Source organism: Xenia sp. Carnegie-2017, unplaced genomic scaffold (genome assembly GCF_021976095.1).
Source record: "Xenia sp. Carnegie-2017 unplaced genomic scaffold, XeniaSp_v1 HiC_scaffold_22, whole genome shotgun sequence".
NCBI classification, from domain to species: domain Eukaryota; kingdom Metazoa; phylum Cnidaria; class Anthozoa; order Malacalcyonacea; family Xeniidae; genus Xenia; species Xenia sp. Carnegie-2017.
Genome location: NW_025813485.1, coordinates 7,061,686 through 7,081,136, shown reverse-complemented (window position 1 = coordinate 7,081,136; position 19,451 = coordinate 7,061,686). Strand labels below are relative to the sequence as shown.

Genomic DNA, 19,451 nt, shown 5'->3' with positions numbered 1-19,451 from the left:
TATGGGCGGTCATGCCTCTGTGATGAATTTTTGTCTTGAAAACAGAAGTATTCTGTTATAAAAAATCACTCTGTCGTCAAGGCAACATAAACGTGACTATGTGTATAGATTATAAGGAATATTTACAAATGGAACGAACAGATAATTACGATTGCAGATGTTGATCTGTTTTACCTCGATAACTTGGCATCTTAATCTTATCGGATGGATTGATCCGAAAGCAGTTCGCAAATTTCAAACGAACTTTGCTTTTAAATTCGGAAATGAAAAGACAATAACAAAATAACGAGTTGTCTAAAACTATTGGGAGTCATGGCAACAAACTTAATTTGATATTGAAAATTATAAATGGATTGTTTAAAATTGGTTCAGGTGTTTCTATTAAAGACAATCGAGACTGTCGCGACAGCGACTCGTGTTGTTTTGAATGAGTTTCATTTAATTGACACATTCTCTCGTCACGCACTAGTTTGCATTCGACATCGTCGACAGCTTATCAAAATGAACTCTCTAAAGCCAGTGTTCTATACCTGAAATCCAGTGTTTTTATTGGCTCGTCCATGAATACAAAAAAGCTACTTGTTTGCCCCAAACACTCGCCCATATAACTGACTTTGATAGTTTTTATTCCAAAGCCATCATCAGAGAGATTATACATAATATAAATCCATTTATATTATGTATAATCTCTCTGACTTTGATAGTTTGCCTGTATGGTAAAATATCACACCAATGTTGCAACGGCCTTATTAAACGAGATATACGAGGTCAACTTCATTCTAAAGAAGTTATTAATCTTACTCTGCACGTCTTAACGCAAGGCAAGTTCTTTCTAGACAACTCCAGATCAAAGATGACGTTGACTCTTACGTTTATATATTGAAACTTTTAAGTGGCTATTGGGTAATTCCTAAGGAATGAAATTAACTTTTATGGAGTCAAGAATCCACGCTTCCGTGGTTACGAATAATAAAGAAAGCTCTACTTTATTTATCACCAAATTTGTTCTTTGATTGTATGATTTTTTAACTTGGTCCAATATCAACTTTGATATGTGAATTGTGAAATTCCGGTTCTTCAATGTGCTCGAAAGAAATATGCTATACATGGCTATATATCTTACTTGTGAAAAATCTTTATTGAAAACATTCAACCGATGACTACTTTAGTTTACTCACATACATTCGCATGATGGTTAGTTTAGTCACGGGCGTTTTCCTGTTTTGGCAATGACATATCTAGAGGCAAATTACAAGTATTCCCAACTCTCATCAAAGGCAAAGAAGATATTTGAGGTTAACATTTATCCGCCAATATCTCAGCGTTGTTTCTTTCAATCTCAGTCTCATTGCACGAATGATATAATTTGTTGAGTCAAGATCGACTGGGGCACCATTGACAACTTTGCATTTTGATGTATATTTGAGCGCTTGACTTCGGAGCATGACAGCGCTGTGATTAGGAAAGTGAAAATTACGGATATGCTGAACAAAACATCATCAGTTCATCACTTAAGAAGTGTAAAAGCAATAGATCTGAACGGTGTCAACTGCAAAAGTTATGACACTTTGCTTTGAAAAAATTAATTTATAAGGTATCTGATCTTGAATGAATGTGCGAACAATAAGACGTTGGTGAAGGTTACAGTCAGAACCACAAGTTAGATGTCCTCTGCTTGAAGTTAGGAGTTAGGTGAGAGTAGTCAGTTTTGTGTTACCATGGTATGAACTATACTAAAAGCAAGTAAGCAAACTATTGCATGTCATGGCTTCATTTTTACGAAATGGTAAGTAGGAAAATGTCATATATTTCTACGCCGAACAATAAAACTATTGGCAACATATTCGTAAATTGTCACACACACACATATTACGGTTAGCTCAAATTAAACGTAATGATTTTTACATAAAGTGCGCTGGCCTTTTATAATTCAACATCAAAGACCAAAGACCTCTTAACTTTATGTAGCTACACTTAGGTTAATCAGTTCGCTTGACATGGAGTCAATGTTGGAGATAAACATAATTTGGCAACTTTCGTGATGTTTATTATCTGCTTTTATCATCATTCCGACTTTTCTCGAAAAATGACGTTGGCAAAATCGTCAAATATATAGTTGTGCACGGAAATCAGTTTATACATTTGCTTTGTATACTCATGATCACACGCTATCTTTCAGTGTTCCACCCTGCCGGTTGCCGTGGGGGTCTAGCTCAGAATGCGGAGTTTTGCACTATAGTTTTTATTTCTATTCGATCATTTAAATTTGATGTGATGATCTCAAAAATTACAATACTTGCGACTGTAGAGAAACAAAGAACATTCGCAAAGTCACTTTTACATGCCGGCTATGGTAGTAGGCTGTACGGGCTTTTTAGTTTTCAACATGCGCATGCATAAATGATGAACACTCACTGACATAGCTTCTTCAAACCTTCCATGAGCAACTCCAGGCCATACCTTATAAAACCTGTTAATTTTTCAGCAATTGATTTTGCAACGACCAGTTTGGAGACCGCAACTCACATTGGGCATGGATAGCAAAGATTTTAGTTCAATCAGTCAAGTATGTACCACTTAAACTCTAACGAATCAAAGGCAAGAAACTCCGTAGAACACGTCAGTAACTGTTGGCAAAAAACTTGCTTGAGTTTACGAGTGTTTTCAAGCTTCCTCATATGATAAGTATATGCAACGCACGGCCCTTTAGGCATGTATAGTTAGTTTATGGTTGAAAAGGTTCTCGTGTTAGTCATGTCTCAAGACAGGTAAAATCATTTTAGAGTAAAAGTCCATCATTGTTTCCTAAGATGTACATCCCTCCCCCTTCCCTCTCACAAACACATGTACACTAAAGCTTTTCAAGTAACTCTTTGGGGTGTATGCATTTCCTATCCATGTTCCAATTTTTCTCGCCAATGACTAAAAATTATATCTTAAAATATGCATAATCGGTACAGTTAATGTTTTAGCTCACTCTATTCGTTTTTCTTACTTCGACCCTGGAATACATAATTGCACGACGGTGGAGTAATGTAGCGAAAGTCAGAATAAACGACGCTATTCATAGCCTGTCAGCAGCTCTTATTACGGTTTTACCCAGGTAAGTTGTCAAAAGCCGATACCAAATCAAAAAGATAACAACTCCCTTTACATATCATATACATGCATTGTTATAGGTTTTTGGTCACCAGTCTAGACGCAGCTGCTTACAAATTCGTATTCGAGGCACTATATGAAGTACCCGATGTTCAAGATGACGACTCCTTGCCTATTCTGACACCGATTTGGATATTCTTGTTAACAGACTTTGGATATTATTGGTTCCATCGAGCAGCTCATGGTAAGAAGCCACAAAACCTTCACTTACTTTTCAAATGCTGTAAATAGTATAATTACATTCTGATAGTCAAAATGACAATAATAATTAAAGAACAGTTGCACTCCTAAGCACTTCTATACACATTCTATAAGTACAAATGCTAGTCTCTTTTTGTTACAAAACCAGACTAGCATTTGCACAGATGCAATTTTATGTTAAGGAGTTTTATATCTTGCTAAACAATCGCAGAAGATAAAGGAAAACGAGTTTTTTCCTGCATGTAGTAAAATATATGTTGAAACCTAAAATGGTTAGTTAACCGATCAAGCACTGCATCTTTTATTCTGGAAAGAAACTAATTTTTGAACTTCCTTACCAAGAACTTCCCTTACCGCAGTAAAAAACAGCTAGTTAATCATCTTAGCTCAACTGCTGATCAAGTTTTCCGAACAGGTTCATTAACCCAAATTGGGTTAACCAATGTCAACGTCACGATATGATTATAGGCCAAAACCAAAGTTTAGGAAACAACAATGACTGGCAAATGATTTTTTTTTATTGTCAATGGCATTTGTGATTATATTCAATCGCAAACCTTGATTGAATAATAATTCGTTTAATTAAAACCCATTAAAGTGTTTCGCTGAAGCACATTTTTGTGCAAATAGCACTTACGTCGTTGAAAAATATTAGTGCTTGCTGATTTTAATTATATTGAACGTTTGAAGGCTCCATGTCATTCAATTATGGACAGTTGACACGCATACTTTGATTAAAGTAAATAGCTAGGAATAGCATTGTTGTCTTATACGTGAGCACGCGCCTAATAACGTTTTCAATCAGTGTTATGTAAAATGTACATCATTGAAAGTCAAGATGAAATACATGACACCCTAATAGTCAACAAAGTTCCTTTAGAGAGTTTTCTTCAGTGGTTTAAGTATTAAAGCATTGATGATTCATTTCCTTTATTTATGAATCATTAATTAATTTTCAAAAGAAATAAACATTCTATGGTCAGCTCATCAAGTCCATCACAGCTCGGAAGACTTTAACATCCTGGTTTCATTACGACAGAGTGTTCTACAGCAATTTTTTTCTTCGGTATGTTGGTGTTTGACTTTGTTTTTGTCTGGGAGGTTAGTGCAATCAAAGCAAATGTTTTCAAAAGCGATCTTTCTGGCAAGCCACAGGATGTCCTCTTAATGTGTTGTTTTTGTAGGTGATTCAATGTACAAAGTGCACGTAGATGAAAACACCCCACATTGCTTTATTAAATACATAAATAAATAAGGATGATACTTAATGTAGCAATACACAATGGGGATAAAATGCCTAGCAACAGCATTCATAAGCGTGGAATTTAATGGTGAATTGTAACTCAGTTTTTCGAGTTTTTGATCCCAAGTCGTGAATCCTTTCCCAAAGCAACCTGTATCCATCGCCAATGCCTTCATCTAACCCAGTTTGTAAATGTCTTACACATTGAAAGATATATGACACCTTTGTCCCATAAAGTCTGGTATAAGACTATTTAATATTTTGTTCCAACCTCCCACAAATTTTTCATTAACATCTCATATACATCTCAAATTTTCATTCTATAGTTGTTCTACGCTCCCTTGGCTGTCTTTGGTATAAGACCTGCAATTTTCGAATGGCATTTGTGGTTTTCTTGCTTCTACCAAATATGGACACACACTGAGGTGATAACTTTAAGCATTTGAATAGCATTTGAATAAGTAGAAAGAGCATCACATTCTTGAATCTTCAAGAAACAACAGCACTTATCTGGGTTTTTGCCTTGATGTCATTTACTTTGAAGAAGCACAATATTTGATTAACTGATGACAAAGCATTCCATTGTGCAATACGTTATTTTTAACGCCCTGTACATGAATATAACGAAACTGTTAAAGGATTGTTTACTTTCTACAACAAAAATTAGGCGTATACATTATATGAATATAGCTTAGTCACGTCTTTGCACGTACAATGTCACACAGTGTGTCGGGTTTTGATTTGCCTAGGCGCGCGAGTAGGGTTTTAAAGAGACAACAGCACTAATCTAGGTTTCTGCATTGATGTCATTTACTTTGAAGAAGCACAAAATTTGATTGACTGATGACAAAGCATTCCATTGTGCAATACGTTATTTTTAACGCCCTGTACATGGATATAAAGAAACTGCTAAAGGATTGTTTACTTTCTACAACAAAAATTAGGCGTATACATTATATGAATATAGCTTAGTCACGTCTTTGCACGTACAATGTCACACAGTGTGTCGGGTTTTGATTTGCCTAGGCGCGCGAGTAGGGTTTTAAAGAGACAACAGCACTAATCTAGGTTTCTGCATTGATGTCATTTACTTTGAAGAAGCACAAAATTTGATTGACTGATGACAAAGCATTCCATTGTGCAATACGTTATTTTTAACGCCCTGTACATGGATATAAAGAAACTGCTAAAGGATTGTTTACTTTCTACAACAAAAATTAGGCGTATACATTATAAGAATATAACTTAGTCACGTCTTTGCACGTACAATGTCACACAGTTTGTCCGGTTATGATTTGCCTTGGCGCGCGACTAGGGTTTACCATTTTAACCAAACAGACATCACCCTCAATTAGAAAGTCGATCAAAGGTATTTGGAGGAGAGTCAGCATCTGATACAGTTTTATTCAAACACGCGAGATTCATCGGTGACGCCTCGAGTAAATGAAAAAGTATATATATCACAATATTTGGAAGAAAGATTTTTTTCTTAAAAATCATATTTATGACAATCGACAATTATCGACTTTGGTTTTCAACGTAATATCAAAATTTATTGACTTTAAATAGTCTACGATTCATTGGTTATGACAAACTGCATCTTGATTATTGTTCATATCACATTAAACCTAACTATTTCAATAAATGCTATATTATTTATTCAATCTTGTTTACTGAAAGATGAAAAACCATCAATGTATGAAAGGCCTTTGAACATACGACTACATAATTGACGCCGAGAAGTGCCAAAACAAAATTATAACAAAAAGAAAAGGCGTTCACAAAGAGCTGTATCAAACCTTGCAACGCAAAGTCTGCATAAAAATATGTTTCACGCTGTTATCTCCTTCGATTTCACAAAAGGAAGATGACGGTTTAATAAACTCATGATTATGTAAAAAATAGTGTATTTTTTATTCAGTGTATGTGGCTTAAAACTAGCGAAGGCCCTTTGCTAAGTTTGCTAATGCTGTTGTTTTAACTTTTTAACAGGTCGTAGATAATCTTGGGCCATTGGAGTACATATTTGTCACACCATCTCATCACCGCGTTCATCATGGTATGAAATACATCCAGCAAATCGATTTTACTTGTTCTTTACTTAACATGTCTTCGGTCTTTAGGAAGAAATCCTTATTGTATCGACAAAAACTACGGTAGGCCAAGCAATTTGTCGGTTCTAAAGTCAGAAAGTGTACACATACAATAGAGGATCTAGGGGTAGTCACAGCGAGCAGCAGCGAGCAAAATAAATTAAAGCTGCTTAATTTTAAATTTAAAGTACTTTCTGAAAAGCACTATTGGTTTTGAATTTCTAAAGAATATAATTTCACCGATGAACTTGTCTATGAGGGGGGTTAGAGATGTAAATATATTCCAAAATGTTCAGCAGTAACTCATTTTGATTAACCCTAGATTCGCCACTGTACATATGTACATGGGTGCAAAATACAACATAAATTTTGTCTGAATTATTGATAAAAGATTACTAATTTTGAAGTCTGTAGACAAAGACAAATAAGCAGGTCTTGTGTGATATCTAGCTATGTCCCCCAATAAGTCCAGTCTCTTGACGACGTTTGCGTCCCTCGCGCTCCTTTGCTTTTACATTTAACGGCTTGTCTTCGTAACTCAAAGTGATTAAACGATACGAAATAAATTTAAAGTTCAAACTAAGAAAACCTACTACGCCACGAGTGCGAGCATCACGCATTTAAATAGTAGATTGTACGGTTTTTAACAACAACACGAATATTCTAATTTTAGAACATTTATCTAATAGTAGCTCAACAAACTCAATAAATGGGGAGCAGACGCGTATTCACGTATATTTATGAAATAAACACAATGAAATGCATGCGCTGATTGGTCTACAGCTGAGTTTGCAATAGCCAGTGCAAAACACATCTGAGCTCAACCAATCAAATCAATCTAAACAATCAATCAGTCAAAGAGAATTTTTCTAATCAATCATGAATACATTTTGGAGGAAAAATTAAAATGTTTGTCTTTTTTCGCATTATTGTTATTTTATAAAAGTTATGTTATTTTAAACATTATTGCAATATTTGCACTGTTCTGCTCTCGAGTTTTCCCAAAGGTCTCCTCGGTTTGCATTAGCCTGTGCATACACAGCAAACATCTTTTATTTCTTAAATGTTGTAAACCGCAGTGCAGAACACGAGTTTGCACCCCTCCCCCAATTAAATAGCAAAAACTCAAAAGTTTTATGTCTAGACACCACGAGCCTCTTGACAGACCGGACCTGTACACTTCAGACTAACTAGCTCTGATTAACCCGCTATTGTCGGGACTACGTTAAACAATAAAGCAACAAATAAATTGCTTCAATTTCTCTTTAGGAGGTATACTTATCATATGGGATCGAGCATTTGGTAAGCAAAAATATGGAGTTTTGAACTACAACAAACATTCTATCTCAAAACACATGTAAGCTATACACATGCACATATGTAAGACAGGACGACTTTTGTCATAGGCACATTTAACGAGGAGATAAAAGAAAACCCACCAGTTTATGGACTGGTTGTGGAAAGGACAAGTCACTGGAATCCATTACTGACTCAGGTAATGCCGACTTTATTTGAATACAATGTTCATATATATTATTGCATAACTTTCATTTTTCTTCTGTGTTGCATAAAGATCTCGCATTTCCTGCACTTGAAGAATGCATTTTTCGAAACAAAGGGTGTTTCAAATAAGGTAAAAATGTGATATATTGCATGTCAGTGCCAAAAAAGAAAATAGAAGGACAAATTTACACCAGAGTGCACCATTTTGATGCCATTTAACAAGAACAAAATTTTGGTAGCTTTTTTTTAAATGCATTTGCTAGGTGATCACGCGTTTATCGATTCTTCGTTGTGTATCATTAAGAAGTAGCCAGAACTATGTTATCACGTAGATTTATACAATTTATTTCATGTCATCGTGCTTTCACGAAATTGGCTGAAAGTTTGTCTCAGATCAACCACAAAGTTGGCTGTCTCAGATCAACCACAAAGTGTGCTCTAAGTCTGTCTCAGATTAACCACAAAGTTGCTCAAAAATATACATGACGACTTTATTTCAGTTTCGGCTGTTCGTTAACGGTCCTAGTTGGTCTCCTGGCAAACAACGATTAGGAGATGGAGATTATGAAGAGGTATTATTTGTCGTGTATGACTAACAATGCAATTTTAAACTTCAATAATATAAGATGGCCCATGACGTGGCAATGAAATGAAATGATTTTACACGATATGTACAAATCTCCATATACAATCGCATCAGAACGTGAAGTTCCCACTCGTTGACCTCGTGTGATACTTCTTTCTGCATGTTCTATAGGTTGAACATCCCGTCGTCAAGTATGACAAGACATTGCCAACTTTTTTCGCATTGTATGTTGCTCTTCATTTCACATTGTTGCTCCTGATTTATTGCAAACATCTGGAAGTTTGTCAGGTATAAAAGAACCCTCGGTGGTTTGAAAACCACTAAAAGATATGCTAACACGATAAAATGAGAAATTGCATTTACCGACAAGTAAATTATGCCCAGCTGACAATTTAAAAAAATACAGTAAAAAACAAATTCAAAAAAAGCAAGACATCTTGAGATTTTAAAATATGAATCAAAACAAGATGAGAAGTGAACTGTAAATTTTCGACTTTATTTCAAAGTCATCCTCAGACAGAATGAGAATGACTTGATTCTGTCTGAGGATGACTTTGAAATAAAGTCGAAAATTTACAGTTCACTTCTCAGCTTGTTTTGATTCATATTTTGCAATCTCAAGACGTCTTGTTTTTTCGGAATTTGTTTTTTACTAGACAAGAAAATTAATTGATGAAACTTGAGCCAAATTCATCCATTTCGTCTATCTTTGAGAAAGCCCAAAAATATTTAAACGACGGACTTTAAATAACAAAAATGATGTCACAGTGGAGATAGTTAATCCCTAAAAACAATGCATTTACTCTCCCGGCATGATAGCATGACATTGCTACCATCTCATGAAGATGAAATTATGAGGCAATATATGACACAGTAAAAGAATTTAACCATGACATGATGTCGTGAGCTTGTGACGTAGTCAAGGAGAAATAGTGAAAATTAGAACACGGTCAATTCAGCTCATACTCTAATCAACGATTTTAAAAACATTTTCGCAGAGATGTTCAGTATTCCAAACGATTGCTGTCGCGTCCTATTTACTGTTTTCCCTGACGACTTTTGGTTTCCTTTTTGATCATAAGTAAGCATTCATTAACGTGTATCTGTCCTTATAACATCAAAAGTTGAAGAAAACACCCAACCAAATGTATGTGCGTGTTTTAATTTGTATCTATTGAATTATAGGTGTATTGGTCCAGAGTTAGAAGAAATTCGCTGCATTGCCTTCTTTTTTCTCGATCTATTCATCAACAAACAACATCCAGGTAAAAATGATACAATTCTTTAAACAACATCGTCAAGTTTACTGCACAAAAATAACGTATATGGTTGGTCGTACGTATTTTTCAATTCATAGAAATGAAAAAGTCAGGTAACAAAGAAACATCAGTGATCTTATATTTGATGTATGGGCTATCATTTGCATTGTGGATTTTCGTGGAGATAATGGACATCGACTGGACAGGAAGAGAGAAAAAGACATCGAAAAATGCAAAGATTGATAACGCTAAGTATCAAACAGATGAGAATGGCAACATTTTGATGCCAGAAAGAAAACAGGATGCGCTAAAGAAAAACGCAGAATGACTTTCACACATGAAAATGGATGGACACGACAACCATTCATTTTTAAAAATGGTTTATCTTCAACAGGTTTAACTTCATCACAATGCAAACACACTGACTCGATCATTTGTTTTCGTAGCATTGGCGATACAGTAAAAATGCACCTTGATTATTGCACGAGTTTGGTCTGCTAAATTTATCAGTATCTATAATCTTCTATAATATTCGTGTGTAATGACCGCTGCAAGCGCCCATTAGTAATTTCATTTTGGTTTAGAAGTGTCCGAGTGTTGATTGCTTCCTGTTGTTTTTTTTCGCATATAGACGACCCTGATGCACTTTACACAAGCGAGTACCTTTGCACTTCAAAGTTTAATGCACGTGTTGTACTCAAATCTTACAAAGGTCTATTGTTACTAAGCGGCGTAAATTGATTGACGTAATGAACAAATTCGATGTCATCCGACATTCAGTACTCATCAAGATTTTGAGCAGCGACGCTAGTGTTCAATGATTATACTGCGAACGAGACTACAACTCGAAACGACTCTCTCATAGATAAAATGCCACGTGACTTGTTTAAAAATATGCGTCGGACATGCCTCGGGTGGATGGAAAATTATCCATGTCATGGAGCACATATCATGCACACACCCGAAATCGCAACTCCCAGGCTATAGCTGCACAAGTCGTCGCTGTTCTAGCATATAAGTAGAAATCGAATGGCGATGTAGTAAATAAAACAGTAGAGCACAATACGCCGTTTGCTGACCTGAGATGTAGATGTAGTTGAAAACATCACCATACAACTCCATGCAGATGTAGTTGAAAACACCACCATAAAAATAAGAGACGGCTTACAAGGCAAGAGAAGCAACGTAGGTTCCAAAGACCACCCAGTGACTGGCATAGTTCAACTCTGACCATTTGTCAATCGTGTGCTTCACCCCATAACCCTGGCGAAAAACAAAATCTAAGTTAGCAAACTATTTAGCTTCAAACATTTCCTAAACTTAAAGAATTTATCTGAGAACTCCAGTTCCAGTAATATGAAACTTTTTGACAGTTTAAAGTTAAATCAAATTCTACGAGCAACTCCTTTCAAGTATGCAAAATAAAATCTTAAACGTAGAGTAAAAATACAGCGTTCTAAAATATATCTGCATACACTATCAATACGACTAATCACAGCTTAACTACACAAACCTCTTCAGGTTGTTCACCATCGAACATTGCGCCGAGGTACGCTAGATGAAACATGTTGAGAAAACCAAATGCAAGATTTATAACTGTCACCCAGTAATTTGTCTAGAAACACAAAGAAAAAGCATATAAAAACAGCATATAACGAAGCGAACTCGTGTGTGGAGCTAAAATAAAACAATATTTTTAATATTTACAAATTAAAATAAATTCTGGCAGGTTATTAATTTTTTTTTCATAGCAGACATAGCAACACGAGTGAGATCTTTCTTTTCAACTTCTACTTGTACAAGATTTTTCTTCAGAATCTTTTCAAGAACTTTGCCATTCAACATGGTACCCATAATATTTTATTGAAATTATAAGTGAATTTTTTTCCATGGCTACGTATTTATATTGTGCATCAAATTCCACCTAAAACTCTTTATAATTATGATAACATGCAAAAAACGTACGTAGCTAATTCTGTACATATATTTTACAAATAATGTTAACATGCAATAAACATAGTACATGTGCACATATATCTTTATAACGATGTAAACAAACAAGAAACGTAGCTACATGTGTATATATATATATCTTTATAATGATGATAACAAGCAATAAACGTAGCAACATATGTACATATATCTTTATAATGATGTAAACAAGCAATTAACGTAGCTACATGTGTATATATATCTCTATAATGATGTTAACATGCAATAAACGTAGCTACATGTGTATATATATCTTTATAACGATGTTAACATGCAATAAACGTAGCTACATGTGTATATATATCTTTATAATGATGTAAACAAGCAATTAACGTAGCTACATGTGTACATATATCTTTATAATGATGTTAACATGCAATAAACGTAGCTACATGTGTACATATATCTTTGTAATGATGTTAACATGCAATAAACGTAGCTACATGTGTACATATATCTTTGTAATGATGTTAACATGCAATAAACGTAGCTACATGTGTACATATATCTTTATAATGATGATAACAAGCAATAAACGTAGCAACATATGTACATATATCTTTATAATGATGTAAACAAGCAATTAACGTAGCTACATGTGTATATATATCTTTATAATGATGTAAACAAGCAATAAACGTAGCAACATATGTACATATATCTTTATAATGATGTAAACAAGCAATTAACGTAGCTGCATGTGTATATATATCTTTATAATGATGTAAACAAGCAATAAACGTAGCTACATGTGTACATATATCTTTATAACGATGTTAACATGCAATAAACGTAGCTACATATGTATATATATCTTTATAATGATGTAAACAAGCAATTAACGTAGCTACATGTGTACATATATCTTTATAATGATGTTAACATGCAATAAACGTAGCTACATGTGTATATACATCTTTGTAATGATGTTAACATGCAATAAACGTAGCTACATATGTATATATATCTTTATAATGATATAAACAAGCAATAAACGTAGCTACATGTGTACATATATCTTTAAAATGATGTAAACAAGCAATTAACGTAGCTACATGTTACATATATCTTTATAATGATGTTAAATTGCAATAAACGTAGCTACATGTGTACATATATCTTTTATAATGATGTTAACATGCAATAAACGTAGCTACATGTGTACATATATCTTTAAAATGATGTAAATAAGCAATTAACGTAGCTACATGTGTATATATATCTTTATAATGATGTTAACAAGCAATAAACGTAGCTACATGTGTATATATATCTTTATAATGATGTTAACATGCAATAAACGTAGCTACATGTGTAGATATATCTTTGTAATGATGTTAACATGCAATAAACACAGCTACGTGTGTATATATATCTTTATAATGATGTTAACATGCAATAAACGTAGCTACATGTGTACATATATCTTTATAATGATGTTAACATGCAATAAACGTAGCTACATATGTACATATATCTTTATAATGATATAAACAAGCAATAAACGTAGCTACATATGTACATATATCTTTATAATGATGTTAACAAGCAATCCACGTAGCTACATATGTATATATATCTCGATGGCGTAGCAAACGCGATAATTGAACGGCACAAAATCATAAATGCACGATTTAATCTGCAAAAACAATGAAATTCAAAAGAACTCGATACTGCAGAACATGAATAGATTATGCCCACCCACACCCCAAATAACGAGTTTGCTACCCACTAATATATCTTTATAATGATGTACACGTGGAAGCAACGTGTATGTTACATGTCTGCATACCTCCTTATAACGATGTTCACAACCAGGTTTACATTTACGCGCCTCGATACACATGTTTAAAACACGTGACAGCTTCCTTCTAAAATCTAAAGATGATTTAAAATTAAAATAGTTATTGTATGTTTAATGTGAAAGCAAATACGTATTCATAATGACAACATTTTCAGTTCATAAATCTTACTATGTTCAACGTACGCATACGTAGAGATAGACACAAGTACAGCAGCAATTTTGAAACTGATACCCTAGAACGAAAACTTTTATTCAAAAACCTTCAAACGTTCAAAAATATTAATTTTTCTATTAAAAACTGTGTCAACCATCATTAATGATCTGATTTGGTACGCATTTATTTCGCCCACGCCACAAATAAATTCGTTTGCAAGATGAAAAACTTTTCTACCAAAGTCATTCACCTCTACGTAAATATAATGTGTTTATAACTTACATGTAGCATAGAACTTGCGCCAAATGTGACAAGCATCGAGAAAAAAGGGCCGAGACTTTGAGCTCTTTTGAACACATCTACATAAGAGTCATCTAAATATCAACATTTGTTGTAGATTTATAACAGGGATGTATTGCGGGGGGGAGCTAGGCTTTGGGGTGGAGGAGTCTCACCCACCCCCTTTGAAAAAATTACACGTCTTGTATCTGTAGAAGTAACATATATCAGCGAGCCAGCAACTGTGATAGATAATACGTCTATTTTGCAGATACACCACAATCAATACACAGACAAGCGTAAAATGTTTCAAGTCATGGTTCTCATTGTCGCACAGCTGGAATCTCGCCGTAAACTAGCCATGATTGTGTAGCAACAATTTTATCTGAGAGCAGAAAATTGTGGTGTTTAAGACCATTTCTTGTCACAGAAATGCTTAAACATTTTAAAAGTGAATTCTGCGTACTGCAAGTTATATGAAAAGTAAAAAACACATTGATATAAAATGAATGATTTTGATGCACCAAGAGTATCAAACGTAAATTCATAGATATGACATTAAGTAATAATTTCATACACTTCTTCAGAAAATAGTGATAGGGAACACTCCAATGAATAGCGATTTCAACAAATGATCTTGGAATTTCTACATGCTGTGGTCGGGAAACTGGAACTTGCCTGTGAAAGCAAAAAGTGCAAGAACAACAATTGATTTGGTATACTACTACTTGCTAAAACAAAGTAATTAATTGCGAACAAGTCAAATTTTTATTTGGGCTGCCCAAGATTCAAAAAGTTACCTGCTCCCGGAGAATTTCTATATTTTGAACTACCTGGAAGGCGTTTGACTGCATGTTAACCCTTTCATGTTTATTCTGGTCTAACTGACGTTTTCGGGAGCTGCAGAGCATTATTTGTGGAAAAAATGATTATGAAAGGGGAGCTCCAACCTCACCGGTTATATTTAAAAGACTAAACAAAGTGATTTCAATCAGATCGGTCCAAAAGATTCCACGAAGAACAAAAAATTTCCGGTTTAGCTCTCTTGAACTTAAATGATTAACATATGCTACGTGCAAACAATGCAGTATCAAAGTAAAGGGTTCATTCTCATTTAGCCATACATATCCATTGTCAGCTGCAGCTATTCGTTATTCATTATACAAAACTGCGCGTCATGAAAAGATGAAAAGTTTCCCTAACGCACCCAAAAGAAATGACTTAAAAACAAACTTGAAACATCAAATACTTTGTCGGAAGCTCGTTACGTATTTAAACAAGCGAAGAAAGCTGGTTAATCTCTTCTTAAAAACTTCTTACAAATTAAAAGAGATCTGATATGAGAACTATGTGAAAGAAGAAAACAACAGCCCATTTTGACTGCCTCCAAATTTTCAAAAACAATTGTTTTGCAAATCTTCCTGTAAAACAATAGATAACTTGTAAAACACGAAGTAATGAGTCCTTAAGTGTGAATGAAACATAACTTCTATTTAAACTTACCATCGAATTTTGTCCTCGTCATCATCTTTTACAACAGTACCAATACCACAAAGAAGACACGAAGATTCTGACAGAAAACCGACAAAGTAATTGCTATATCGAAACGACATTGCCGTTTGAAATGCCAGCAACCATCTACAACGCAATAAATGAAATTGAATGTATTAAAAACGCAGCAAATAATGCCTCTCAACAAAAAGCCCGGAGAAAATGTTACTTTGTAGGGCTGACAAAAATGAATTGATATTTGTTGAGATTATTGCTGTACCAAATGTGTTGACTTCATGCAGATGTAGCTATGAAGAACGACAAACGTACTTGTTACTTTTTTCGGGGAAAATCCACGGACAGACACAAGTTGAAAGTATGAGAAAAAGATAAGCCAATGCAATGGATTTCACCAACGCCAAAAACCATTTTAAGCTCTGAATAAAATACGACTGCGGTGAAGATTGTGCGAGACAAAATCAATTTTAGTTAACTTTTTAGCAATTATCCTTTCGGTTCAGTTAACACGTATAAAATTTACAGGTTCTTCGTAAAACGTTTTAGAAAGTTTAAGAACTTGTCCCAACTCTAAGCTGATACCATGAACCCAAAAGTCAAAAGATGTAACAAAGTATACGTAGACAATCAACGCTATGATTTATAATCAGAAAAAATCCCCCAGCGTAATACTAATACTCAATAAAATGTAAGCAAAAAACTTTGCATTACATTATGAAAATGATTATAAACAGCATAACTTGGAGTTCAAGAGTCTAAATATCACTTCAGTCATACAACATGTACAAAGTATTGTTCAAAATAAATACCACTTGTACCAAATTTCGATTATTCAGTTCAATATGTATGCAATACTAACGGTTGGCGTTAGGCAAATAGAAAATTTAGTTGGTTTGATTCTTTCTTATACCACTAAAAAAGCTGAAGGCTTTTGTACTTTTTCCTTATAATTTTCATAAAGCAAGGAGAGATTAATTGTAAAACACTAATTGTATCTAAACAAACGTGAATATATATCAAGTTACTGTGGTTCTGTAGTTTTGATTGCATTTGAAATTATATACAACATGCCAAACATTGACAACTGCAGTGAAATCAAAATTTCTCACGCAAACCTGTGGGATAACACTAAATTGGATTACAGCCAGTTGTGTGCTAATCAAATTACCTACAAAACATTGCTAATGAAGCTATGCTCAAGCAGATCTGATACACTATGCCAAAAAGCCTAAATATTTTCTTTAACCTACGTAGCTCCCTGTTGAAGCAACAAAAATGATAATGAATGCAAATTTTGGCAAATGACAACAGCAAGCCCTCAGCTAAACCATTGATCAACTTTTAATCCAACAATTTGTAATGCCAATTGCAATGTACAAGTTTGTCGAGCTAGCATATACAAACCATTTTGTGGAATTGAAAGATTTGAAGATAATCGTTGTACATCATGAATGGACCAAAGATGATTGAAGATGGACAAAGAACATAACCAGAAAACTCAAAAGGATCAGGCTGCATCGAGATGATGGCTTCATCCACATCAAATGACAAAGATATTAATTTCATACTCAGCACCATGAAAGTCCCTGTGAGCAAAATAGTAAATACATAAAAACATGGAATCCATTCAATTCAAGAAAATAGTTAAGTATAGCATATTATTTAAAAATTATTCCTCTTATATGCAATTTTGTAACATAAATCACTGAAAACTTCTCCAGGTGGTAATCCTAATATCATGTCTTAAAACTTTATGGTTGCCAAAAGTGCATAGATATTCATTTACCTTTCACTGGATTCCAACGTGCAAAAGGAACAAAGTATATTTCACTTAATAAATAAATAAAAAATTAGAAATATAAAGGTGTATTCAACCTCCATTTATTGGGTATGACAATTTATTGGGTAAAATTAGCACATACTAATTAAGTGTATTCTCATGCTATTCTCCCCTTCCAACAGGAACCATGGTCCCTACCATTATTTAATAAATATGAATATAGGCTGAAAATGTTAATATTTTAATTGTAATATGTAAGCAAGTGCGCATGCATTGGTAGCATAGATGCCAAGGTTTTTGGTTTGTATGGAGTGAGAAATGTAATCACCCCGAAGGGGCAATAGTGAGGCCCGGATGGCCGAACTTCTAGACTAAAATATGAATAAAAATTCATCGACCTACTTTGGTTTTCATCAACGTAATTGAAATAAGGGTTCAATCAACATGTTTTGTTTTCTCAACAGTAGAAGTTTTGTGAAGCAAAACATCACTTCTTAGTATGGAGCTTGTTATAATCCCATGTTGCAGTTTTGGCTTTCTTTAGCATAGACTTTGGTGGTTCAAAAACATGGGCTGGTTGTAATATTTAAAAAAAAGAGTGATATTTTGTCTGAATGGCGTGGTTGCGTGAGATTGCGTCGAAAAGCGTGAGTCTCACGCCAAAAGCGTGAGACTTGGTCTGTATGTGGTAGCTGTGTGTCAACGTATTTTGATCACAAATATATTGTATTTATTGAAAACTTCAAGACAAACAACTGTTTGAAATTTTACTTTACATATGATGGGGTCAAAGCGTAAGGCTTTCTCGCTATTACTTGCACAATAAGTACTTACCATGAAAGTAAGAACGTTACACAAAACAAACTCACAAGAGCACCTTTGAATTTTCCCGTCAGCACCATCAACAAATATCCAATGGAACAAAATACAAATAAATGATACAACATTTTATGATCGACAAAAAACATGTGAAATGTAGCAATTCCAGTGACGCAAGATACAGAATGTTTCATTCGATTGGGTATCTTCATCAAGGTTACAACACGAAGAAGGAAACACATTGCAAATATTTTCGCAGCAACAAGAATGGTTTGCGAAGTTGTCGGGCCAAGACAAGAGTCTAACGTTGAAGTGAAGCCGCCACCGACGACTGTACCCACGCTAACGAGCGAGTCCTGTTCTTCGTAACTACGATACAATTCTAACAGTTCGCTTTCATCCAAATCCGATAAATCAATTTCGGTACCATCTGGTAGCATAATAGTCGTCAAATCACTCATACTTTATGGTTTTTGCGCGAGGCTGTCTGAACAATTGACAATTTTCAGTAAGGGCGTCGTTATTTTTTCATTATTCTGATATGAGAAGTTGACCACAGAAGCAAATGAACATGGACAAGCACCGAAGCAGAATAGCAGATAAAAAGGAATATCGTGCTATTTCCGTTCTGGCGATGAAGAATACAATGTGTTACCTACCGCTTGTTGGTTTCCGGTAAATATCAATAAGTTTGTCTATTAATAGCTCTAATGATCAGTTTCAACCACTGGTTTCAACTGTGAAACACAATAATCATATTATGGTTATAGAAATATACTAGTGCTACCAAATAATCAATATTTTATCAGTTATCACCAGACAAGATACTTAAGTTTAATAAGGCCCGTTTACACTATACCGGTTGCTATCGTTGCAGGTTGAACATTCTTTGTAATAAAAGGCAGTGAAATTGTTCAACGTGAGAAACACAATCAAATAGACTAAATATATTAGCTTAATAAGCTTTTACTCCGAACAGTTACATCCATAAATCAAATGAAGATGTCGTGATCAGCGAATCCGGTATAGTGTAAACGCAGCCTAAGTCAAGATCATGCATCATGTGTTCA

General features: G+C 34.5%; 2 protein-coding genes across 7 annotated transcripts; one reads left to right on the top strand and one right to left on the bottom strand.

The window, feature by feature from the left end:
* The first annotated feature begins 656 nt into the window (after window positions 1–656).
* Window positions 657–10,630, top strand: LOC124445466 (alkylglycerol monooxygenase-like). Of its 5 annotated transcripts, XM_046996193.1 has the most exons (16): window positions 657–1,295; window positions 2,486–2,566; window positions 2,973–3,103; window positions 3,180–3,343; window positions 4,323–4,426; window positions 4,930–5,028; window positions 6,596–6,662; window positions 6,727–6,759; window positions 7,966–7,998; window positions 8,103–8,191; window positions 8,270–8,329; window positions 8,700–8,771; window positions 8,957–9,073; window positions 9,784–9,866; window positions 9,971–10,050; window positions 10,143–10,630. In XM_046996193.1, exons 1-16 carry the CDS (start codon window positions 1,230–1,232, stop codon window positions 10,370–10,372), a joined length of 1,509 nt encoding a protein of 502 aa, XP_046852149.1. In that variant the 5' UTR covers window positions 657–1,229; the 3' UTR covers window positions 10,373–10,630. The 5 variants fall into 5 exon arrangements, with proteins under 5 accessions (XP_046852149.1, XP_046852146.1, XP_046852147.1 ...); XM_046996190.1 differs by having other exon boundaries at window positions 658–1,295; window positions 8,103–8,329; XM_046996192.1 differs by having other exon boundaries at window positions 1,237–1,786; window positions 8,103–8,329.
* On the bottom strand, window positions 6,130–19,342 carry LOC124445468 (protein-serine O-palmitoleoyltransferase porcupine-like). 2 transcript variants are annotated; one of them, XR_006948164.1, is made up of 12 exons: window positions 18,397–19,342; window positions 17,569–17,612; window positions 17,187–17,368; window positions 16,095–16,201; window positions 15,777–15,911; window positions 14,851–14,951; window positions 14,277–14,353; window positions 14,010–14,073; window positions 13,829–13,914; window positions 11,558–11,659; window positions 11,124–11,307; window positions 6,130–6,782 (listed from the first exon to the last, which is right to left on the bottom strand). XR_006948164.1 is itself a non-coding variant. In XM_046996195.1 (11 exons), the coding sequence occupies exons 1-11, from the start codon at window positions 18,840–18,842 to the stop codon at window positions 11,209–11,211; spliced, it is 1,443 nt and encodes a 480-aa protein (XP_046852151.1). In that variant the 5' UTR covers window positions 18,843–19,342; the 3' UTR covers window positions 10,705–11,208. The 2 variants fall into 2 exon arrangements, 1 of the variants encoding a protein (XP_046852151.1); XM_046996195.1 differs by lacking the exon at window positions 6,130–6,782 and having other exon boundaries at window positions 10,705–11,307.
* Between the last annotated feature and the right edge of the window lie 109 nt (window positions 19,343–19,451).